Source organism: Podarcis raffonei, chromosome 9, assembly GCF_027172205.1.
Source record: "Podarcis raffonei isolate rPodRaf1 chromosome 9, rPodRaf1.pri, whole genome shotgun sequence".
Taxonomy (NCBI): domain Eukaryota; kingdom Metazoa; phylum Chordata; class Lepidosauria; order Squamata; family Lacertidae; genus Podarcis; species Podarcis raffonei.
This window is the reverse complement of record NC_070610.1, coordinates 8,338,921-8,363,092: the sequence shown is the minus strand read 5'-3', so window position 1 is coordinate 8,363,092 and position 24,172 is coordinate 8,338,921. Positions and strand designations below refer to the sequence as shown.

At 40.7% G+C, this 24,172-nt stretch overlaps 1 protein-coding gene and 1 long non-coding RNA gene across 4 annotated transcripts in view; one reads left to right on the top strand and one right to left on the bottom strand.

Moving 5' to 3' along the window:
- Positions 1-4,153, bottom strand: part of LOC128420806 (uncharacterized) — a 55,615-nt gene extending 51,462 nt beyond the window's left edge. Inside the window, exon 1 of the long non-coding RNA XR_008332128.1 lies at positions 3,804-4,153. This is a non-coding gene — a long non-coding RNA (uncharacterized LOC128420806). The remainder of the gene's footprint in view (positions 1-3,803) is intronic.
- The window catches only part of TAPT1 (transmembrane anterior posterior transformation 1), a 52,648-nt gene extending 29,558 nt beyond the window's left edge, over positions 1-23,090 (top strand). For all 3 annotated transcript variants that reach the window (XM_053402731.1, XM_053402730.1, XM_053402733.1), the window contains 10 exons: positions 6,309-6,444; positions 7,449-7,546; positions 7,710-7,779; positions 9,665-9,745; positions 11,276-11,385; positions 13,146-13,205; positions 15,347-15,415; positions 17,451-17,527; positions 18,400-18,560; positions 21,138-23,090. In XM_053402731.1, coding sequence (XP_053258706.1) covers positions 6,309-6,444; positions 7,449-7,546; positions 7,710-7,779; positions 9,665-9,745; positions 11,276-11,385; positions 13,146-13,205; positions 15,347-15,415; positions 17,451-17,527; positions 18,400-18,560; positions 21,138-21,355 — 1,080 coding nt within the window. In that variant the 3' untranslated portion in view covers positions 21,356-23,090. The remainder of the gene's footprint in view (positions 1-6,308; positions 6,445-7,448; positions 7,547-7,709; positions 7,780-9,664; positions 9,746-11,275; positions 11,386-13,145; positions 13,206-15,346; positions 15,416-17,450; positions 17,528-18,399; positions 18,561-21,137) is intronic.
- Positions 23,091-24,172: the final 1,082 nt, after the last annotated feature.

The window sequence follows — 24,172 nt, the reverse complement described above, 5'->3', positions numbered from 1 at the left end:
TTCAGCTCTGCTATTATTTATCTTTGAAATATTTCAAAATATTTCAGAAGCATCACCAAATACAGTTTTATCCCAGAACAATCCCCTTTCATGTGAATGGAAATACTCCTGTTTGTGCAAAGCAGACCCTTAGATCCAGGACTTTGGGTTTGATCCTGAGATCTGTCTGGAGAAAAAGGTTGGCAAACTGTGACTTTCCTGCCCCATTTCTCCCCCCCCAGCAGCTATGGACTGTAGTCTCTGTGGAATGGTGTGGGCTGAGGGACCAGGAAGATTTTAGAAAATGAGGCGGATGCAGAGCAGCCCAAGCCGCTACCAGCCCAAGCGGAGGCAGGACCCCAGCTCCTACCTGATCTTCGCTGTGATAGCTTCACTCTGCTGTGGTGCTTCCACTTCTGGGACACAGTACCCTCCCAATCATGCACATGGCCCCTCCAAAAAACCAACACACACACCCCATTTATTTATTTTTTAAAAACCCCAAACCCAGACATTTCCTTTATAACGTAAAAATCCACCTAGATGGGCATGTTGGCCCCCCAAAAGAGGACATGTCCAGGTTTTCCTAGATGTATGGCAACTCTAGAGGTAGTCAGCTGTTACCATCAGAAAGTTCTTCCTTATATTTATTCAGAATCTCTTTTCTTGCAACTTGAAGCCATTGGTTCAGGTCCTAACCTTTGCTGCTTTCTGTTTGAAGATGGCTATCTTCTCTCAGTGTCCTCTTCTCCAGGCTAAACATTAAGACCCTTGATCATCTTGCTCGCGCTCCTCTCCACATATTCCGGCTTGTCAATATCCTCCTTAAATTGTGGCACCCAGAACTGGACTCCAGGTGTGGTCTGACCCAAGCAGAATAGAGTGGTACTATTACTTTCCTTGATCTGGACCCTATACTTCTTTTGATGCAGCCTAGAATAGCATTAGCCTTTTTGCTGCTGCATCACACTGTTGATTCATTTAAGCCTGTGGTCTGCTAAGACCCCTAAATCGTTTTCACATATAGTACTGTCAAGCCAGGTGTCCCATCTTACATTTGTGCAGCAGATTATTCCTTCCTAGTGTAGAACCTTACATTTGTCCCTATTGAAATTCCTATCGGCCCAGTTCTCCAACATGTTTAGTACGAGAGAGGGACAAAAACTTCTTCCTGTCTACTTTCTCTACATCATGCATGATATTATGCATCTCTATCACGTCTCCATTTACTTGGCTTACTTCTAAACTAAAAAGTCCCTTGTAGGGGAGTTGCTCCAACCCCTTGATTCTTCGGTTAACTTTTTGAGATGTGGCAATACAGTATTCCAAGTGTGGTCTTGCCATAGATTCTTGCGACAGCATTATGACACTGGCATTTTCGTTTTTGATCCCTTTCTTAATGATCCCAAATAATGATCCCTTTCAGCCAGTTAGAAGAGATGTTTTTGAAGCTCATCTCAATCCCTTTGGTTCTCACCACCCTAAACAATTTGGTATCATCAGCAAACATAGCTACCTCACTGCTCATTCCAACACTAAATCATTAATGGGTTATTTAAAAAGCACAGGTCCAAGTTCCAATTCTTGGGAGAACTTCAGTTTCTATATCCCTCCATTGGGAAAACTCCATTTTTTCCCTACCCTTTGCCTTCTGTTTCTTAACCAGTTACTAATAATCCACAGGAGAACCTCTCTTCTATGACTGCTAAGCTTACTCAGGAATTTTTGGTGAGGTACTTTGTGCACTTTGATTTTCAAAAAGCTTTGACAGTGTTAACGGGATCAACACTAGATGCATGTTGACACTCTGAAGGGTTAGTCAGACAGGACTTACCCTTTGCTGAAGCCATGCAAGCATTTGCTTTGCATGCAGAAGGTCCCAGATACAATTTGACATCTCCAGGTAGTACTGGGAAAGACTCCTATCTGAAATCCTGGAGAGTTTCTGCCAGTCAGTTGGCTCCCATTTCACTCCACTTCTCTAACCAGCAAGAACAACAGATGATGGTTGCCTGGCTTAGGTTTATATCTGAACTGGAGCTTGTGATTTGTTTTTCTTCAAACTGCATGCCCTCCAGCATTTCTCCATTGAAATTAGGGACATCCTAAGGAAAAGTGGGACATTCTGGGATCAAATCAGAAACCGGGATGGCTTCTGTAAATCCAGGACTGTCCCTGGAAAGTAGGGACACTTGAAGGGTTTGAAACTGTCACATTAAGCGATGGTTTGTTCATCGCTTACTAATCATAGTTTGTTTGGTTAAAACTACAGTACTTGGGATAGATGTGACACTATGCTGTAGATCATGGTTTGTTGCTTCCACTGACGAGGGAAGGAGCAAAGTGGGAGCAAATCTCCACATTCATGGTGAACCATTAACTTGGCCAATTATGTATTTGTTATATTTGCCCCATAAATAGAAACGTGTGTCTTCATTCTTCCATCCATGCATACTGAACACCCAAAGATTCCCCCCCTCAAAAAACCCACTTCTTTTTAAAAAAAGAAAAAACAGATTTTTTGAGTGAGCTCTTTCCAGATCTTTCCAGTAATGTAGGCATTTGCTGAATGCCCGCAAATGACATTTTGTTTTTGTTTTTAGATTCATGTGTCCCGGCTCCTGCTCCTTTATGAACTCCCAATGTACATAATGCTAGTGACATAGCCCCTTCATGGAATTCTTCTGGAGTCTGGAGCCGGAATGTAGGGTTTAGGTAAGTCCAGCTTAAAGAGAGGGGCGGTATTGTGTGGCATCTAAGCATTTAGAGTCCTATTAAAATTAAAAAATTTTAAAAACCACACAATATACTTTAGGGCTATTATACTAAATTTGGTTTTTCCCCAAAAAAGAGAAAGAAGGAGCTGGAAGAGGTTGAACTTCCTTTGTCATTTAGAAAACAAATTACTTTTATTGAGAGTTTTATTGAACCAACCGAAACCATAGGCAATACCCATAGAGTATAGAGGGGAGGATAACACTTAAAATACGTTTTTGTATGCAGAAAGGCACACTTGCAAATATATGAAACTGGAAGGCCTTGAATAATTTACTGTTTGTACATAACATACATAATTTGTACATGGAGGACGTTTCTCACTGGACCGAACTGTTCTTTCATTTTGTCACTTCTATATTTTCCAGTTGTGGTAAGAATTCACATCTATACAACCTTGTTTGTTACCAAGGTAAGGAACAACCATCTTTTGAATAAACCACAGAACCAAGGAGACTAATTTGAGTCCGGCATCCAGGAGGCACCCAACGTTCACTATAGCTATTGCAACAGGACAGAGCTCACTCAATTCAACGTGCCAGTTGAGAAGGTCTGTCTTGAGGCACTTCAGAACAAAGGCTTATATAGTAGTTCAAACACAGCAAACAAGAGTCATAAAACATCTTCATGTACATCAGGAAAGGTTACAGGTCATGAAAAGCAAAACACGCATGGCTCCATACTGGTACGTTCACCCCCACAATCACCTTGGAGCAATGAGGCCATTTGACCATTTTCAGTCTTGGATGTCTGGCATTACCCTAGCAACCTAACCATCAGTGGGAGGGAGGAAAATCATAAAATCCTGGGTCTCAGATAGCTTCATGGATAGCTGATTAACACTCTGCCATTAAAATATCTTGCCATTTTTACCAATTTTATGGAGAGATGGAATGCAGCGTAGGAAGGAGAAACTCACAAATGCAGAACACAAAAAAATCAAGCCTAATATATTATAAAAGGTTAAATGCAATTAAAGTGAAACATTGAAACATTATTAAAATAATAAAAATATACACCTGGGTTCACTAATTCTTATACAGTGGTACCTTGCAAGACGAATGCCTCGCAAGACGGAAAACTCGCAAAACGAAAGGGTTTTTGGCTTTTTGAGTTGCTTCGCAAGACGCATTTCCCTATGGGCTTGCTTCGCAAGACGGAAACGTCTTGCAAGTTTGTTTCCTTTTTCTTAACACCGATTATACAGTTGCGACTTGACTTCGAGGAGCAACTCATAGCACACGGTGTGGTAGCCTTTTTTGAGGTTTTTGAAGACTTTGGTGATTTTTGAAGCTTTTCCAAAACTTTTCCGATACCGTGCTTCGCAAGACGAAAAAATCGCAAGATGAAGAAACTCGCGGAACGAATTAATTTCGTCTTGCGAGGCACCACTGTATCACAGTTCAAAAGCAAAAGTTCAGTTTGTTACTATTTTTCGTAACTTTAAGCCAGGATAATATTCTGTCAAGCCCAAATAGTGCTTGAACATTGGTGAGAGAACTCACAGTTGTATAAAGCACAGTGGATCCATCCTTCAGTTTGAGGTGCCAGTTCATATAACCAGGGTCTCCATTTGAACCCTGTATGGTTCGAAGCCTGCCTGCAACCCCGTGAATTTCTGTACCTGGATCTAGAGAGGATGGTTCACATTTTTTGCAGTTGGGATGCTCTTTGTGCGCATTTGATGATGTATGCCTTAACTCTGCGCCTTGTGCATACTGGAAACCATGGAAGCCCCTTCATCAGGTGGGGCTTCCAGCTAGCTGAAGTGACAAAGAGCCCTAGAATTGCTAATTAGAAATGTTAAAAAATCAGAATTGGACCTTAAAATAATTAAAGGTTAATGTGAAATATGAACTAACAGATTTTAGTGAGTCTACTCTGAGTATGATGTAGGTGGATATCTGGATATCACCCATTACATTTGCCTTCTGGATTTTGATCATTTAGGAAATGTTCATGCTTTATGAATATTTCTCACATCAGTGAGGGTGTAGAAGATCAGCAAGGAGTGCAAGCCAAACAAACTCGTGTGCACACACACACACATCTAGCAAAATTGAAAGGGTAGTGGTGCTCTTGCCCATTTTCTTCCCAAAAGAGCTCTTAAAACTGCACCCCAGTAGTCCTGTTAAGCTCCTGCCACCAGAAAGCTGTTGAAATCAAGTGACAAGTGTCTGCTGGCTGGAAACTGCTGAGTCAGGCCAGGCTGGTCCATCTTGGGAGAGACTGTTGCAAAAGCACTGCAGGTACAAACAAGCAGACAAATCGTACAGCACCAGGCTGAATTCTGACAGGCCAGGCACATGGCACAGTGTCTTCGCTTCCTATCTGGGAAGATGATCCAAACTTATTCTCCTTCTCCTGCTTGGGCTGGGTGTGGGCAGTGCACGTCTTTCCTTCCCATCCATCTGCTGCCTCTTGTTCATCTTTCCCCAGGCCCCATTTTGCATTTCAGGGCTCACTCCAGATTTCTTTCTTAGGGTGCCTCCTTTTCTCCCCATCACTGCTCTTGGGGTTCTTTGGCATCTTCTTTTTTCTTGAGAGTACAGTGGTACCTCGGGTTACATACGCTTCAGGTTACATACGCTTCAGGTTACATACGCTTCAGGTTACAGACTCCGCTAACCCAGAAATAGTGCTTCAGGTTCAGAACTTTGCTTCAGGATAAGAACAGAAATCAGGCTCCGGCGGCGCGGCGGCAGCAGGAGGCCCCATTAGCTAAAGTGGTGCTTCAGGTTCAGAACGGACCTCCGGAACGAATTAAGTACTTAACCCGAGGTACCACTGTAATTTCCCAGAGGAAAAAACAAAACCCTGCCTCTGTTGCAGCCCTCTGACCAGACATTCATAGTTCCATTTCCACAGCTTCAGTTACGTGACATTGCAGCAGTTTTGCTATTGCCCTATAGGGGGAACTTATATTATGTTATCAATATATGGCATTTTCTGCTCCACGATTTAGTTCTTCAAGTTGAATTTAAAAACATTAATTGGAGGGCACACAAATACTTCTGCATCCTTTTAAAGATGTGGCTTCAAACAGCATTCCATGGAAATCTAGTTTCTTAGAAGACTATCAGGGACTTCTCAGGGGGGAAAGCATCTCTGAATGACATTTATTGACCATTGCCAATGGTTCCCTGCAATCTACAACCCCAGACGTTCTGGGTTGCACTGTTTTGTTCACACAGGTTAATGGTGGAATCTGATAGGTCTGGCCAATGCTCCACATAAGGTGACTTTGTGCTTGAAGCAGAATTGTAAAACTTCTATAACACACAGGCATTCCATGACCAGTCAGCAGCAAGGATACTTTGCAGATGTTGAGGGAAAAGCTACTTGGAAGTAGAAACTTTGAAAACAAAAATTGTAGCTAACTTTGTTTTGAATATCCTATTTGCATTTCGTGTTGGACACTGACATGTTGAGAGTATGCAGTAATTAATGGAAAAATAAACTCTGTTACCTTTGTTTAAGAGGAACATAGCTGACAAAATTAAACTATCTTGGTTTATACTTCCTTGGTGTATTTTCTCTCTCTTTCTTTCTAGGTAGCTGATCGTTTGTTTTCATCTTTTGGTCAAGATATTTTGGATGCTCTTTACTGGACAGCTACAGAACCAAAGGAGAGAAAAAGGGCACACATAGGTGTGATTCCCCATTTTTTCATGGCGGTGCTGTACGTCTGTATCCTTTTGTGTCAGAATTGCAGTTCATTTTCATCTCTATGAATGCTTAAATAGTATTTAAAATGCATGGATTTGAGGACCATAACGTTTTATCTACAAACCTATTCAAAGTTCTGTGAAATTGTGTCAGAATCTTCATCTTAATTAATGTAAGAACTAAAACTGGATTTTTTAAGAAAGTAAATTGAAAGCCTTCTATTGGGCAAGAATTAACTAAGGAAAACTCCTCAGTCCAGCCATGCAGGACTTGTTCTTAAGCTGTCCACTTACCACAAACTATAGCCAAGAACAAACCTTGTTGATATCCTGCCTTGTCCACATTTCATGTTTTTCCTGCTAATCTTGCTTTTAATGCTTGCCCCTGGCCTGGCTTGCATTAACTCTTAGCTAAACCATGGCTAAACCAAGGAGCCAGCGTGCAGGTGCTGGGAGGGAAAATGGCAGCTACTTATTTCCTTCCCTGGTCCTGCTGCTGCTATACTACCTAGAGCTGAGCCATAGTTGTGTTTATTGTTAAACCTAAACCCAGAGTTGTATTTTGTCTGGAGAAGAAAAACCAAAGTGGTTCACTACATTACCAAATGGATAACAAATATTAGTAGGGCCTGCACACCCACGTCTCTCAGGGATAGTGGTAGCAAGGCAGTACAAGTAATTGTTGAACCTTCTCTTGGAATGCTTAAAATCATGCAATGGACATAGTTAATATAACTGCATGTTTATCAGCAAGCTACTCGATAGTATAGCACAGGCATAGGCAAACTCGGCCCTCCAGCTGTTTTGGAACTACAACTCCCATCATCCCTAGCTAATAGGACCAGTGGTCAGGGATGATGGGAGTTGTACCAAAACATCTGGAGGGTGGAGTTTGCCTATGCCTGGTATAGCACAATGATATTTAAAAGTCTGCTTTGGTTACTTGGTTAAAACTTAGCGTAATAAATATATATCAATTTAATATTTTCTTCTAAAAAGCATTTACCTTAACATATATGACTACAGTCTTGCATGCTATCCTGATCATGGTCCAAGCAACGACACTCAATGTAGCCTTCAACTCGCACAACAAGTCACTTCTTACTATCATGATGTCTAACAATGTAAGTGTTTTATAGATATATTTGCCTCACTGGCTTTGGCAACTATGATGTGTGACAGTACTTCTGTTAAATGATTTATATGTTCTCAGTCAACATATTTTGTAGAAAATGTTTTTTTTAAAAAAAATAGAAGTATAAGAGTGTTACTTTCTTTAAATCGCAGTTTGTTGAAATTAAAGGAAGCGTTTTCAAGAAGTTTGAAAAGAATAATCTGTTTCAGATGTCAAACAGTGGTATGTACATATATGTGAGCTGCTAATTCAGGAGTGTGTGCTTCTAATACATTCTGTATTGTAGCATGTGTGAAATCAGTGGGTGGATTTGACAGAAATAGAGGTGGTGGTATTTCATAAAGACCCAGATGATCATAATTTGTGGTGTGTCTCTTCAAGTATGGCAAGGGGCTTGTTCACCACCCCAATCTGGGTTGAAAAAGGTTTTTCTCTTGAACAACAGTACTGAAAATAAAACCATGGGTGAGTTATGAAGTGGTGTACAATTTTAATCCTGTTTTGAGGTTTCACTATTTGTTATCAGGCTAATAAAGATAAGTTGGAACCAGACTAAGTTGTAATCAAGTCCCACTGAACAGAAGAATGAAGTTAGTCATGACTATGGTTTCATACTGATTTTCATGAAACCCACTCATGATTAACATTCTTTGGCTCCCACCATAACAAAGTAGCAGTTCTTTTATAGATATATATTTATTTTGGTCTGGTTCACATATAAAATTAAGCCAAACCGTAGCCTAATGCAAATGTATGGGCTCCTGGGCAAGAGGCTGTGTCTGCTCCTGCGCTGACCGAAGCCATGGTTTGGTTTAGCATGTCATCCCAACCAGACTCGTGCTTTAACTGTCCATACAAGTCATACATTGTGACCAAGGTTTGGCCACCTTACTTGGCTTTGAGATGAAATCCAGTCTTCGGTCCATGTACCCCACTGCTGTCTTGCTTCACTTCTGATTCTGTGCAGTGTAGGCGCATCACTTGCATGAATTCAATTAAACTCACTTGGCTCTGGCAGCCGCCTTTCTTTGCAATGGGGAGAGAGAAAGTAAGGGAAGGCAGTTAAGAGACACCCCCCTTTGCTAGCAGCCAGGTAAACTTTGACTATATTCAGTGTTGCTTATATGCTTTGCCTCTGGAGCGGAACCCCCAGGTGTGATGCAGCTACACTATATTCAGATTTTATTGTGTGTTAAATTCATAACTCTCTTAAAAATACCGAAAATCTTTTGTCACACTCTACATGTTTCAAGGGACGTGGGTGGTGCTGTGGGTTAAACCACAGAGCCTAGGACTTGCCGATCAGAAGGTCGGCGGTTCGAATCCCCGCAACGGGGTGAGTTCCCGTTGCTCAGTCCCTGCTCCTGCCCACCTAGCAGTTCAAAAGCACGTCAAAGTGCAAGTAGATAAATAGGTACCGCTCCGGCGGGAAGGTAAACAGCGTTTCCGTGTGCTGCTCTGGTTTGCCAGAAGCAGCTTAGTCATGCTGGCCACATGACCCGGAAGCTGTACGCCGGCTCCCTTGGCCAATAAAGCGAGATGAGCGCCGCAACCCCAGACTCGACCACGACTGGACCTAATGGTCAGGGGTCACTTTACCTTTAAGTGCATGTTTCAAACACTTAAACTTAAGTTCATTCCTGCCTCCTTAAACTAGAGGCCTGTGCGGAAGACCCATTGAATGCTGTGGGACTCACTTTCTGAGTAAATATGCATAGGATTGTACTGTGTGATTAGCAATGATTTTTCATTTTTTTTCAGATGTTACATATAGCAGTAATTATTAAATCAAGCCAACTTATGATCCAGTATTGTAGAGCATCACTTTTGCCATTCCCTGAGGAAGAATACAGTTGTATATTATTCCAGATGTGCATAGAACAAATGAACAATAAAGGCAACTTATTTCCCATGTTCAGATTGTTAGGTTGGATTTGATGAATCCATACATCAGTCGCGAACTTGTTCCATGCTCTTGCACAGAGTGCAGCTTTTTATAAGTAATATTAATCCACTGCTAAATTTAGCCTCTGTATAAGAACTTTTCTGTAGAATGGTGAAGCAAATTGCTATTTTTGTAGCCTCAAAAGTTTATTATTCTTTTTAGATATAAAGGAGAGATTCACCAACTATGTGCTGTTACTGATAGTTTGTCTACGAAACATGGAACAGTTTTCATGGAATCCAGGTAAAGTCTATTTCCAGACAAGAAATATAGAATAAAAATTTGGAGACATTTTAGTTGTATTGACTGCCAGCAGCATAAACATAATTTGGCTGTACCTATTTTAATGCAAAAGTAGTTGACTTGATTAATTCTTAAGTATGTTATCTGTGTATTGTCACTGGATCTTATTATCGTGTGTGTATGCTGTATTAATGATTTATCCAAGTGCTTTAATTCAGGTTAAAACATAATGCATAATGCTCTTGGTAACAGAGCAGGAGAGGAACAAAGTGTTGCAATTTCCTCTCTGTGCATGAGCACACTTGTTCTTTCACAGTGAGCCATGAACACTATAGTGTTACGTGCTAATGAGACTATAGAGGGTTTTCTGTGGGCTGAAGTTTTCTAATTTTTCAACAAAATAGACCCGCTATTCATACAAAAAGTTAGCACTCCAGAGCTCATTCTTTTGTACAGTATATACCCTGTCATGCCTAAGAAGGAGTGGCATTTGCTGGACGTCTGCAGGGACCTTATATTCTACAAATAATAATAATAATTAATAATAAATTTTTATTTGTACCCCGCCCTCCCTGGCCGGAGCCGGGCTCAGAGCGGCTAACATCATATAAATAATACAATATGCATAAAAACAAAGGATTGATCGATTAAAATGCATCCCGAAATTAATTCAAATAAATTAAAATTAAAGTTAAAACAGGACAGATGACAATCCTCAGGTTAAAATTGAAAGCAGTTGATACTCACCAGGTCTTTCAGAAAGAAAGAAAAATGTTTCTACTGCTACTCTCTGGATGGCTGTTAATATAGGCCTAACTCATTCTTCCACCAGCGTCTCCTGGATGATATCCTGGCACATTCTGTTAGAAGGATGTCTGCAGGTATTTTTTTAAGAGAGCCGCAGTGAAAAGATTTTCAGAGCCAAAGCACATGTCTTAATTCACAATGCATCATTGACTCCTTTCTCTTCCTGTGGCTGCCTTTGATCACAAAGCCCTCCCAGAGAGCACTGGAAGTTTAGGCCCTGTTATTTTGGCACAGGAGTATTCATGCTTTCACTAAGATACACTGCTTTTGGCTATCCCCATGTTCATTAAATTCTGCAGGACCCTGTTGAGAGAAGAAGAAAAATCTCTTACTTGGTGAACACCTGTTATTCTCATAGATTCTAGCTATCCAGATCATAATTTAGGCCTTCTGATACTAGGAAGTGGGACCTATCCCCAGTCATGAATGGCACTCTTATCTATGAGAAGAACAGAAATTAATCACATGAGAGTTTCTTAATTTGTATGCACAACACTTCAGAAGAGTTACATTGGTGTGGCTTATGGCCAAGTGTGTGATATTGTAGCTTGTTTGGTGCAGAAACTTCTGCAATTATTAGCTTGGCATTTCCTGAGGTTTCAAACACATAGACATTTACAGATTCAGGTTCTGATAGTTGGACCAAACAGTATGTACTTACCTTTTTCTGCCATTGCTTTTTGTGACACATTTGTACATCTGACATTCACCCTGTCTTTACAGATCATCTCTGGGTATTGTTTCCAGATGTTTGTATGGTGATTGCATCAGAAATTGCAGTAGATATTGTAAAACATGCTTTTATAACAAAATTCAATGACATCACAGCTGATGTAAGTATATTGTTGAACCACTGTACATTTCAATTTGAAATTGGGTATGATGCGGTCTTAGCATGGATGCAGTATCTGTATGAAGAAGGCTCGTGTAGGGCTCATTAAACACCTCTTTTCTATTCAGGGTGGTAAATCAAGAATTGTGAGGAGGTGCAAAGGAGCCCTCCATATTGGTTAAGTAGGCATTGAAATGGCAAATATGCTTCACTTGTAAGCAACTGTAAAATGATGCAAATTTCATAGATATGCTACCAGTATAATAATGTCATTACGCTTAGTTACTTGGAGTGCTGCGTTGCTGCACCTCAAAATGGGTGTTGAAGGCCTGTAAAAGGTGCTGAAAAGAGTAAAAGGGGAAAAAATGATCATGAGATTGGAGCGACTTCCCTATGAAAAAGGGTTCCAATGTCTGGAGCTTTTTAGTGCGGAAGGAATGTGAGCTCAGTTCAGATCTGATACACAAAACAAGTTCCTGGGCTTTAGAATTCTTTAATTCAAAGTGTTTATCTTCTGCACCTAGCTCTGCTTGGTTGATCTTGGGGTTTTAGTAAAAAAAGGAACAAACCCAAAATTACAAGATGAAAATGTGTTGCTGCTAACGCCACAAGCCTTGTCCATCTCATATTAGGCATTAAAATTGTGTTTCAGTTTCAAGGACATTATAAAGAATAAGAATAGAGGCAAATATTTTCCCTTCATTGCATTTGTGTACGCATATGTGCATTTAGGAAGCAAGGTCAGATTTAGACAGGGTGGCTGGATTTGCAAAGTAGCAGCAGTATAGTGTGGAAGCACATTTAATAAATGCACTTAATAAGTTATATTGTGCCAAAGGCAGTTATACATGGCCTACTTTTGTATAATGAGTGCAGAAATAATGCAGTGAAAAATGGAAATGATAGCTCTAGCCTACTAGATTTATTATGGTACCCAGACCTGTGAAGTTTCTTATTAACACATAGATTTTATAAATAAATAATACTGTTACTACGAAGTACCTGATTTCACACACCCCATTTGAAGCGAATGGCCGTTGCAGATGCTGAATCAGAATTAGGCTTAGTAGCCTGAAAGTAGACACATACCTTTTTTTAAAAAAGCTTTTTCAGCTAGTGTCCAAGTAGATGTTCAGCTTTCCACCCACTTGTCGAGTTTTAATGTTCTTTGGAATAATATCAATAAACAAGAGTTGCACCTTACTCCAGCTATATCTGCTTGGAGGTAAGATTGACTTATAAACAAGCCTAGAAATACTAGTTTTTATGGGAGAAACATACTTAAGTGATTGCAGTAAAGCAGTTCAGTGATGTATAATTATAGACTCAATGTTTTATCTATTCATACTGAGCTTTTCTGGAACAAAACACTTAACTATCAGCCATATCTACAGCACACTGTTGGATATGGGCTTTTAAATGTTTTTGGAGCTCTTGCATGGATACACTTGAATAGATGTTGCATCTTAGTACCTGCATCTTTTTCTATGCTTGATACTGCATATGGGTTGAGTAAACCCTGTGTACATAAGAATATCCACACGGCACTGCACTGATCCAACAGAATCTGCTTTTTCCTATCCCATATCATAGGAATCCAGTTGTTAAGCTTACTCTTCAATGATAAATGCGTATCTGAGAAACAGTACGGCAATGCTAAGTGTGCTAATCCTAAATTTATTTTTAATAATTACAGTACTCATTTTATTGCTGGTATTTACTTTGATCAGAATGAAAGGACTTGTGTTGCTCTGTTTTCAGGTCTACAGTGAATACAGAGCCAGTCTTGCATTTGACCTTGTTAGCAGTCGACAGAAAAATGTAAGTAGCAGAGTGAAAAATGCCTGTTCCTTACACTAAAGGACGTGCATGGTTTTATTCCAGAAAATGGAATCCATCAGTTAATCAGAAATTGTGTTGGTCTCCAAGTGTTAGAAAAAGCTTACTTCACTCTTTGCACAGGGAATTAAAATGATGTGTACAAGTTTAATGTGATTCACTTGACATTTAGATTTATATTAGTCTGTTTTCTTTTTTGCCATTCTATTTTAAAATATTGTTATTCACAATCTTCAGCATTCAAACTAAATAGGATGCTAGTACCTAACTATGCTGTGTTCCTGTCTCTATGTGAAGCTGAGCAAACTTCACAAACACATCAGCAGAGCATGTTCTCATGTTCAGATGTAGCAGTGCCATTTGTTCAGCTCAATGGCAAGTGAGAAGTGGGAGAGGCTGGATGAGAACATGAATGTGAGTCAGGGCTGGCAATCAAAGGGATGTGTATAGTTCACTGAAGAATGGAGCAAATATGTGAGAGGTGAGGTAAAGGTAGAGGTACCCCTGTCCATTAGGTCTAGTCGTGGCCGACTCTAGGGTTGCGGCGCTCATCTCGCTTTATTGGCCGAGGGAGCTGATGTACAGCTTCCGGGTCATGTGGCCAGCATGACTAAGCTGTTTCTGGCGAACCAGAGCAGCGCACAGAAACCCCGTTTACCTTCCCGCTGGAGCGGTACCTATTTCTCTACTTGCACTTTGACGTGCTTTCGAACTGCTAGGTTGGCAGGAGCAGGGACCGAGCAACAGGAGCTCACCCTGTCATGGGGATTCGAACCGCCGACCTTCTGATCAGCAAGTCCTAGGCTCTGTGGTTTAACCCACAGCGTCACCCACGTCCTGCATGTGAGAGGTGCAGTGTCGAAGAAGCAAGCAGAAAAAGCCTGGTGAATGACTGAATGGTTTGGAGGCTGCAGAAGCAGCAGAAACTGGATGTGGGGAGGTTGAGTTGTGTGCACTGTTGAATGTAATGATCAAACAGTAAGAATTTCACAGAAGAGAGAGCAGAAACAAAGCAGTTGTTGGTGAAGACGGGATCAAGAGGAGGTAAGGAAGAGAGGACAGAGGGCAAGTCAGCATAAAAGTTGAAATTGCTAAGGACCAAGTTCGGAGTTTTGTCAGAGAGGAAGAAAGGCAAGCCCCGCATCAGTCTGTAATGAAGATTGAGTCATGGAATAGGGTGCTAAAGAAGTGTAATGCAGAGATGCAAAGGGAGCAGAATTCAACAGAATTCATTGCAAAGGTAGAGGAAAAAGTGGGATGGGGAAGTGGGCAATGGGTGGGACTGGCAAAATCTGGAAGGAGGGCAGTCATCTGGCCCCCACAACCTTCTGGACATGATGTGTGGGAGAATGGGATACCTGTGAGGGAAAGAGCAGCAACAGTCACATTGTTAGAGTGTTGAAGCTGGATTTCAGTGTTGGTAAGTAGATGGATCCTGCCAACCTAGCAGTTCGAAAGCATGTCAAAGTGCAAGTAGATAAATAGGTACCGCTCCAGCGGGAAGGTAAACGGTGTTTCCATGCGCTGCTCTGGTTCGCCAGAAGCGGCTTAGTCATGCTGGCCACATGACCTCGGCCAATAAAGCGAGATGAGCGCCGCAACCCCAGAGTCGGTCACGACTGGACCTAATGGTCAGGGGTACCTTTACCTTTACCTTTAAGTAGATGGAAGGGCTGAGATGGGGAGTGGGGAAAAGATAAATAGATGAGGTAGCTACCCTAGTTTTAAAGGCAGTACCTGTAACTGCATGGTGATGGCTGTCACATTTCATATTTTCCTTAATGTTTATGACATTCAAGTCCTTCCTTTAGATAACGCAGCCGTAGTATGCCATTAAATGTCTTTGTAATCTGCTGATACAATGTGTGATGGCTTGATCCTTCTTTATAGGTCAGTGAATTTAAATTGCATTAATTTTAATTGGATTCACACACACAAATATATTTGCCATTTTATGAGGCAAGTTTCACCAGTTTAAAATGTGGTTTTGTTCTTTTTCAAATGGATGCTTCAGAGGAGGTGGATGTCATCCAAAATGTGTAGCCAGTCCCAGTGGAACTTGCTCTGTTACTTTTGTTTTCTACACGTAATTCAAAAACTCAGGTTCAATTCTTTTCTCCTAGGCATACACAGATTACAGTGACTCCGTTTCCAGGAGAATGGGCTTTATTCCTCTTCCCTTGGCTGTTCTAGTAAGTCATATATTTCTTGTCATATTGCAAACTCCCTTGGTAAGTAGTGAAAATTTTACCAAGGGATGAAATATATTCCTGAACCCTTCAATTGCTATTTTTGAAGAGGGGTATTATGTGATGTAGCCCCAGAACATAGTTTCCTCAAGTACTGTGAAGTTAAAGCTTGGCTGAAAATGGTATATATTCTTATGTAGCTAGCTTTTAAAATTAAAATGTCTCTTTGGACTTTACTGTGAGAGCTTGGGTTTTGGTCATACAGACTTCCAAGTTAAAAGCGTAATAAACGAAACCTAAAATGATCCTGCAAAAATGTCCGAAAGGGGGAAAAATATTCTCTATAAAAAGCAACCAGCAGAAAGCCCCAGCAGCAGAGAGAGAGAGCGAAATTAACAAATGCCTGGGAGAAGAAACAGCTTGTAGCCTTGCACTGGAAAGAAGATGATGTTGGTGGCAGGCAAACTTTCTTGAGGAGAATACTCCACAAATGGAGGTTCACTTGTTACCAGCCTCCACATCTTTGCTGAAGGGGACACTCAGAGGAAGGCCTTTAATAACAAAGTCCAAGGAGTCTACTGCTGGAAAAGTGTTCTATAAGGTATTGGAGTCCCAAACCATGTAAGGCTTCATAGGTCTAAACCAGCATTTAAAATTTGCTCCAGAAATTTATTGGATGCCAGTACATATGTTCAATAACTAAGTTATGCACCACCTGTAGTTTCCAGCCAATCTTCAAAGGCAGCCTCAGGTGCCACACATTGCAGCAATCTAACCTTGAAGTTGCCAGAGCAGAGGCAAACTTGGCCCTCCAGCTGTTTTGGGACTACAGCTCCCCCCCATCCCTAGCTAACAGGATCAGTGGTCAGGGGTGATGGGAGTTGTAGTCCCAAAACATCTGGAGGGCTGAGTTTGCCTATGCCTGGACTAGATGCTAGATTATCTACACCCATATTGCTGGACCACTAGCCAAAGCTGGTAGAAGGCACTCTGAGCTGCTTGGACAGTATTGGGTCCAGAAGTGTCCCCCAAGCTGCAAACCTGATCCTTCAAGGGAAGCAAAATCCCATTCCATTTTAATGGTTTATCATGATAATGGTTTATCATTATCACTTACAGTGGTACCTCGCAAGACGAATGCCTCGCAAGACAAAAAACTCGCAAGACGAAAGAGTTTTTGGTTTTTTGAGTTGCTTCGCAAGACGATTTTCCCTATGGGCTTGCTTCGCAAGATGGAAACGTCTTGCAAGTTTGTTTCCTTTTTCTTAACACCGTTAATACAGTTGCGACTTGACTTCGAGGAGCAACTCATAGCCTTTTTTGAGGTTTTTGAAGACTTTGGTGATTTTTGAAGCTTTTCCAAAACTTTTCCGAAACCGTGCTTCGCAAGACGAAAAAAACCGCAAGACGAAAAACCTCGCGGAACGAATTAATTTCGTCTTGCGAGGCACCACTGTACATTGTCAGAGGAACCACTCACCAACAGTATATTTCTCTTGTCTGGACTGAGCTTCAAATTATTGGCCCTCATCCAGTCCATTACCTTTGTCAGTACTGGTTCACCACATCAGCCTCCACAACTGCTTGTGATGAAAGGAATAAATAGAGCTGTGTGATCAACATATTGATAACAACACATTCCCAAATCCTGCAGAGCCCCACTTTGATGACCTTACGGGTCTGAGCAACACTCCCCTTTCACCTGTTGGAATTGGCTAAGTAGAACTGGAACCTTTACCAGGCAGTACTCCCATCACTACCTTGGACAGCTGAATGAAAAGACAATATGAAAGGGGAGGAGAGATCCCATAGCCAGCTTTGAAGAGTAGTTAAGATAATGTCACGCTACTGAAATTCTTACTCCATGTGTTTCAAAAGACGCAAGGTTTCTTAAAAAGGATGATGTGTAGAAAGATAGAAAATATCTGAAATTCTTTTACATAATTATTAGAACTATTTTCATTTTTTAATGCCCAGATTTGTTATTGTTCTTTTATTTAAAAAATGCTTAACTGTGTTAACTCATTTCTTCCTCTAGCTCATCAGAGTTGTTACAAGTTCAGTAAAAGTTCAAGGAGTCTTGGCTTATGCTTGTGTTGTTCTCTTCTACTGTGGGTAAGTACAGATCAAACAATTTGTAAAAATGTTTCATTTAGGAGACTTTAATTGGAAGAATTGATGTAAGTAGTATACAGTATCACCCTGGCTTACGTTACCCTCAGGTAACATAAACTTCGGGTTGCGAAAGCGGCAAACCCGGAAGTGTTTTGCTGCATGCGCAGAAGCGCAGTACCGCATCGTGCGCATGCGCAGAAGCAGTCCCTCTGGTTGCAGAAACCTCGGAGCTCCGAAACGGATCCTGTCCGCAACCGGAGGTACCACTGTAGTTGGATAAAGTCACTTTCGACAGACAGAAGTGAGCCAAGGGAAAGTGTTCTTTATGTATTAGATAATAATGTAAAGCACTTGATTATGTACTTGCACCTTCTTTATAGCAACCCATACTACACACACCTATGGATCTGAATGACAATTTATGTGGTCCAGGGACCCTAATTGTCAAAATGCTTCTGCTCTTGACTCATTTTGGTTTTCTTCCTTGGCATCCTTTTGGCCGTGGTGGGGGGTCATGACAAATGCAGGCAACTGGATGGCTTTGCCATACTTCACAAGCATAAAATGCTTTTCTTTATATATAATAATGTGCAGCCCCCATTGCAGGATTTGTAGTTCTACATCAGAATCCTGTATTTGCATGATGTCAGGATGGGGTAGCGGAGCAAAACGAAAGCAGGTTGCACAACAGCTGTGGCCGTGGCATGGGAGTGAGAAGGTGGAAACACTCAGAGGGGGAAAGTGGTGGCTTAAAAGAATGGCAGAAATTTGAATCAGGCAGGGATGGAGGAGACAGAGAGGGAAGAAGTGATGATTCTGACATATCCACTTCCTGTTTTTGGAATCACTTCATACATACTTGTTGCTTGCAGGTTGATATCACTCAAAGTACTTAATAGCATTGTGCTCTTGGGAAAGTCATGCCAGTACGTCAAAGAAGCAAACATGGAAGAGAAGTTGTTCAACCCGCCTCCTGCTAGCACCCCAGGCAAACCACTAGGCAAATCACAAAGCAAGTACAAGCCCACTCAAGGTGAGCGGAACCTTTTACTTCTGGACTTCTGTCATATCTCTCGTCTACTGTGCAGCCTCGCTTTGTCCTTAGAAGCACCAACTAAAATGTTAGGAAACCGCAGGGGTCCATGTAACTCAAAGTATTGCTTCCAGTATTGACCCAACAAAAGGCACCTTCGTGTTTTTGATCACTTAAAAATATCTGGCAGTTTGGGGAAAATGCCAAATATTCACTGTTCTGAATTAGAACAGACCTGAATTTTTAATTTCTCCAGGAAGAATTTGGCAGGAGAACTCTGGGAACGTAAGAGGCCTTATTGTGGGATCAGGGCAAAGTTAACGAAGCTGGCTGGTTTCAACAAACCATTGTTAAAATTAACCACCGCTTGGGCTTCACAATTAAGGCTGAATTGAAATCTAAAGCAAAACCTCTGAACTTCTTGCAGCCATGCTTGCAGAAATGGTCTTTTCCATTTCTAGATTTTTTTTCAAAGCACAGCATTTGGTTTTTGTTTTATCCTAGTCTTACAAGGGGCTCCCAGCATTTTTTCAGTTAAGCCGCTTCCTAGGTCTACACTCCATTAGTTTCAGTAATGTTAAAACATCATGCACTCCTGGTCCATTCCTCATGCCCTTCGAACAGTAATAGCACCACATTTGAGACCTGAGGAACTCAAGTCACAGTATTGGGATTAAAGTATATTAGTCCAGTCAGTTACGAACTTCTAACAGACTACTTCATCTTATCTGGGTTATTTATAAGCAGTTTGAACAGGGCAATTCCAAAAATTATATTGAATTTGATCATTTTATTTCTTAAAAGGTTCACCTTTGTTTTCATTGCTCCTAACAACAGGCTTAGGGATTTGGGTGGCGCTGTGGTCTAAACCACAGAGCCTAGGACTTGCCGATGAGAAGGTTGGTGGTTCAAATCCCCGTGACGGAGTGAGCTCCCGTTGCTCAGTCCCAGCTCATGCCAACCTAGCAGTTCGAAAGCACGCCAAAAAGTGCAAGTAGATAAATAGGTAACGCTCCAACGGAAAGGTAAACGGTGTTTCTGTGCGCTGCTCTGGTTTCACCAGAAGCGGCTTAGTCATGCTGGCCACATGACCTGGAAAAACTGTCAGCGGACAAACGCCGGCTCCCTCAGCCAGTAAAGTGAGATGAGCGCCGCAACCCCAGAGTCGTCTGCAACTGGACTTAACTGTCAGGGGTCCTTTACCTTTACCTTCTTTAACAACAGACTTGGCTTCCAAGGAACTAGGCTTTTAAGAAAATGTGACAGAATGGTTTTCAAGTTGTTATTTATTTACTATGTAGCCTGATTAATTCCATAAAGTTTAAAACTTCAGTATCTGATGTGGCATGGTTGAGGCCACCCAACCCAGGGGCTGGGGTATGAATAATAAAATTATTATTATACGTCTGATTTCAGCAGAGCAGGGATGGGAAACCTCATTTGGCCCAACAGCCAACCTTCCAAGGGTTGGGAAGTCTCAAAGGTGAAAGAATGGGCAAAACAGCATGTAAAAATATGATTTTGTTTTAATTAAGTTGGTTTTTTGCCACTAACATAAAAATGGGGAATTTGGGGAGAGATTTGGGGCCGACCTTAGCAAAAGATTATCAAAAATAAGTGTTGGTGTATAAAGACTGAGATTTTTAAGTTTAAATAGGTTAATTAAATTGATGGAGGAATTTAGGGAAAGTATGTTAAGAATAAGTTTTGAAATATAAAGATAGAGGTTTAGAAGTTAAAATTTGTTTAAGTTAATTGAATTAGAGGAAATAAGGTAAAGTGGGGGGGATAAAAATTGCTGAGCTAAAAATTGGAATTGGAATACAAGAAGGGCAGGTGTGGGGAAGTCAAGGAAATTGGGTATGGAATGTAATTAAGGTAAACTTTTTTAACTGCTGTTTTTTCTTCTTCTTTTCTTCTTTCTTTCTTCTTTTCTTTTCTGTTTTCTTTTGTACTCTTTTTTGAAAATTTTAATAAACATTTAAAAAAAAAAAGAATGGGCAAAACAAAATAAAGAACATTCCATCAAGTGTAGCAAGTTAAAGTAAAATAAAAACTGATCTCTGGTAAATCACTATCTCCATTTGTTCTTTTAAAGAACAGTAAAGTATAGAGTTGGTGTAAATCATGTGTCAGCAAGCCATTCATCCTTCCCTGCTTTTTGTTTAGCATTTCTTTCTGTACCCATGCATAGTAATCACTAGCAACTTCTGCCATAACTGAGCTCCCTTACTTATTGGAGTTGTCAGAGAGGGCTGGTATGGTTTTATCTTTTAAAAACTGAAGGTTTCAGAAAGGTTATTTTACATTAGAAATGCAAAAGTTAGAAGGTTACTGACATGGCTTAAACGGGAGTATGTAACACTATTGTCAACAAAAGAGAGAACTTCTGTGGCAGGATTTTATGCACCTGATATCCCAAGTTTACTGAGTTGCCTTGCATATCTGTTGAACAGATCTTTAACCTGCAAACCCTGCAGTGCAGTGACAAGCCAATAAAGTTACAGATCTGTAATCAGCGTCTTCTCTCACTGTGCGAAGTCCTAATTTCTGTTTTCCATGCATGAATTTCCACAGATGAAAACCTGTCTGCTTCCGTGACCAGTCAGCCTGTACACCAGAAGGAAAATGCAGCGCCGCAGCTTGTGACGAGCAACTCGGATCAGTTCCTGACAACTCCTGATGGAGATGAGAAAGATATAAGCCAGGACAGTTCCGAGTCAAAACACAGATCTGCAAAGAAAGATTTGTTGGAGATAGACAGGTTTACAATTTGTGGAAACAGAATTGACTAAACTTTTGTAAATAAAATGTGCTTAGTATACTGAGCTGTTGGGACAGCAGGCGCTGCCACGATGGATGGGTGCCAAACAAGGCACTTAAAAATATTTATTTAAAAACTTAAATTATTAATGGCAGACCTATTACAGTGAATAACTTGGCTTGATAACCAATCAAGCTTCACATCGTTAACTTGGTTGTTTTGGGAAATGTGAGTTTTGAAAGATCTACCGCTTGGCAGAGCTACAGCATCGCTTTCCTGAAAAATAACGTGTGAAATATATTTAAATCCATTTTTACGAAACAGTGCTTCCAGAACGCATCACTATTCATAAAGCCCCTTAATTAGAAGGATAACATTGGAAACGTGTTTGCGTCTTTAACAACAAGCATCCCTTTCTGCTTTCATAAGCCACTACAAAACATTTCAAAATTCTTCACCTGCCAAAAGACTTTTTCAAACTTTTAGCAGAATACATAATCAAGATATTCTTGCTACGAGAGGATTGTTCAAAATGTATTTCATCTAATCCAAATAAATCACCCTTAAAGGAAATATTTACTGCATACTATTTTTGTCTAAATGTTAAGACTGTAGCCAGAAATTGACCAACAACAGGGAATAGTGGACTGTGCGATAACTGGGCAAGAACAACTTTTTTTCCCTTTCTGTTTAATTTGCACTGTGTTTTAAACATGAAAAGCTTGAGTTTGTAAATGTTAAAAGTGTACAAGCTTGGGGCAGGAAGGGCAAAATCAACATGTGGGATTGCACTTGGCACTTAAAGATGTTTCACTTGCAACTGTGAGCCCTTGCATTGAAATAGACAAAATAAGTTACATGCACATGGTAATGTGTCAATCAGCTAAGAGCATTTCTTTGACTTTGCTGGAAAAGCTGCACATGGCCAAAAATGGAGACAGCCTCAAATAGGTGGTTTTAGTTTTAGACTTTTAAGTAGAATGAATGTTGCTTTAGAAGTACTTGGGCTTTGAAGTATTAAGCTGTGTTACTTGGGGTGCATAGGGCTCGGGAAACAAGCAAAGAGGAATTCAAGAAGGGTTGAATCTGGAATAACAGACATTTCAGCTCAGCATAGTGAGAAAGCCTGCTACACTCAAAGTGCTTTCTTGCTACCTGATCGGCAATGTCTAAGAAACACAATGCAATATTTAAAACTTTTTAAATATGAGATTTTTTTGTGCTGATTAGATCTTTGTTGGTTCATTTATTCACTATTGCAAAGTGGCCCAGAAAAAAATGATAAGTTATACTAAATTTTAAAATTCAAAATACAAGTTTATTCCTCCAAAGCTGCAGATACTGTTGCTAAAATAAAATCAGTGTACAGAAATTAAATTCAGACAAAGAGGCTTCAATGAATGCTAAAAAGGTGGAAATATATAGGCTCTTTCTGAAGTAGCCATTCCCCAGCCCACACCCCTTTTATCAAGCCTCTATTCTCACTTCAGCTTGAAGAAGTGGCCAAAGTTAAGAATACAGTGGGAATATGAATTTTAAAACTAAGCTAGAAATATACAGAAATGATTGTTTCAGATGTGTTCATTTTGACAAATTCTGATCATTAAAATTAAATTCAGAATATTTGTGAATTTGTTGTAATTTAATTTTTATTTAATTGTTGCTCAAGGGAAGCTTGGAATGATTTTTTTCCCTCTTAAATGATATTCTGTATGAATTTTATAAGTGCATCTTGTGTGACAATAAAAAATCAATTTTGTATCCTTTGTTTAAAAAAATCCAAGGCTCTGCTTCTCTTGCTGGAATGAAACTGAGTGTTGAATATGGTTATATGGAACATAATACATAACACTAGGGTCCAGAATGTTGTTGTTGTTGTTTAGTCGTTTAGTCGTGTCCGACTCTTCGTGACCCCATGGACCAGAGCACGCCAGGCACCTCTGTCCTCCACTACCTCCCGCAGTTTGGTCAAACTCATGCTGGTAACCTCGAAAACACTATCCAACCATCTCGTCCTCTGTCGCCCCCTTCTCCTTGTGCCCTCCATCTTTCCCAGCATCAGTGTCTTCTCCAGAGAGTCTTCTCTTCTCATGAGGTGGCCAAAGTACTGGAGCCTCAGCTTCACGATCTGTCCTTCCAGTGAGCACTCAGGGCTGATTTCCTTAAGAATGGATGCGTTTGATCTTCTTGCAGTCCATAGGACTCTCAAGAGTCTTCTCCAGCACCATAATTCAAAAACATCAATTCTTCAGCGATCAGCCTTCTTTATGGTCCAGCTCTCACTTCCATACATCACTACTGGGAAAACCATGGCTTTAACTATACGGACCTTTGTTGTCAAGGTGACGTCTCTACTTCTCAAGATGCTATCTAGGCCTGTCATTGCCCTTCTCCCAAGAAGCAGGCGTCTTTTAATTTCGTGGCTGCTGTCACCATCTGCAGTGATCATGGAGCCCAAGAAAGTAAAATCTCTCACTGCTTCCATTTCTTCCCCTTCTATTTGCCAGGAGGTGATGGGACCAGTGGCCATGATCTTCGTTTTTTTGATGTTGAGCTTCAGACCATATTTTGCGCTCTCCTCTTTCACCCTCATTAAAAGGTTCTTTAATTCCTCCTCACTTTCTGCCATCAAGGTTGTGTCATCTGCATATCTGAGACCTTCTATGTAAGTACAAAGTGCTACTGTGTACACGAGATGAGGGGTGATATTTCCTTCCAGCAGCAGCATCTCATGCCATTCCACAATGCTTTTGGAGGACAGGAATCTGCCTGTGGAAGGAAAACCTAAATAAACAAAGAAAACCTCTCTGTGCTGTTGATGTGCTGTATGGGGTCATTTGGATCCTGG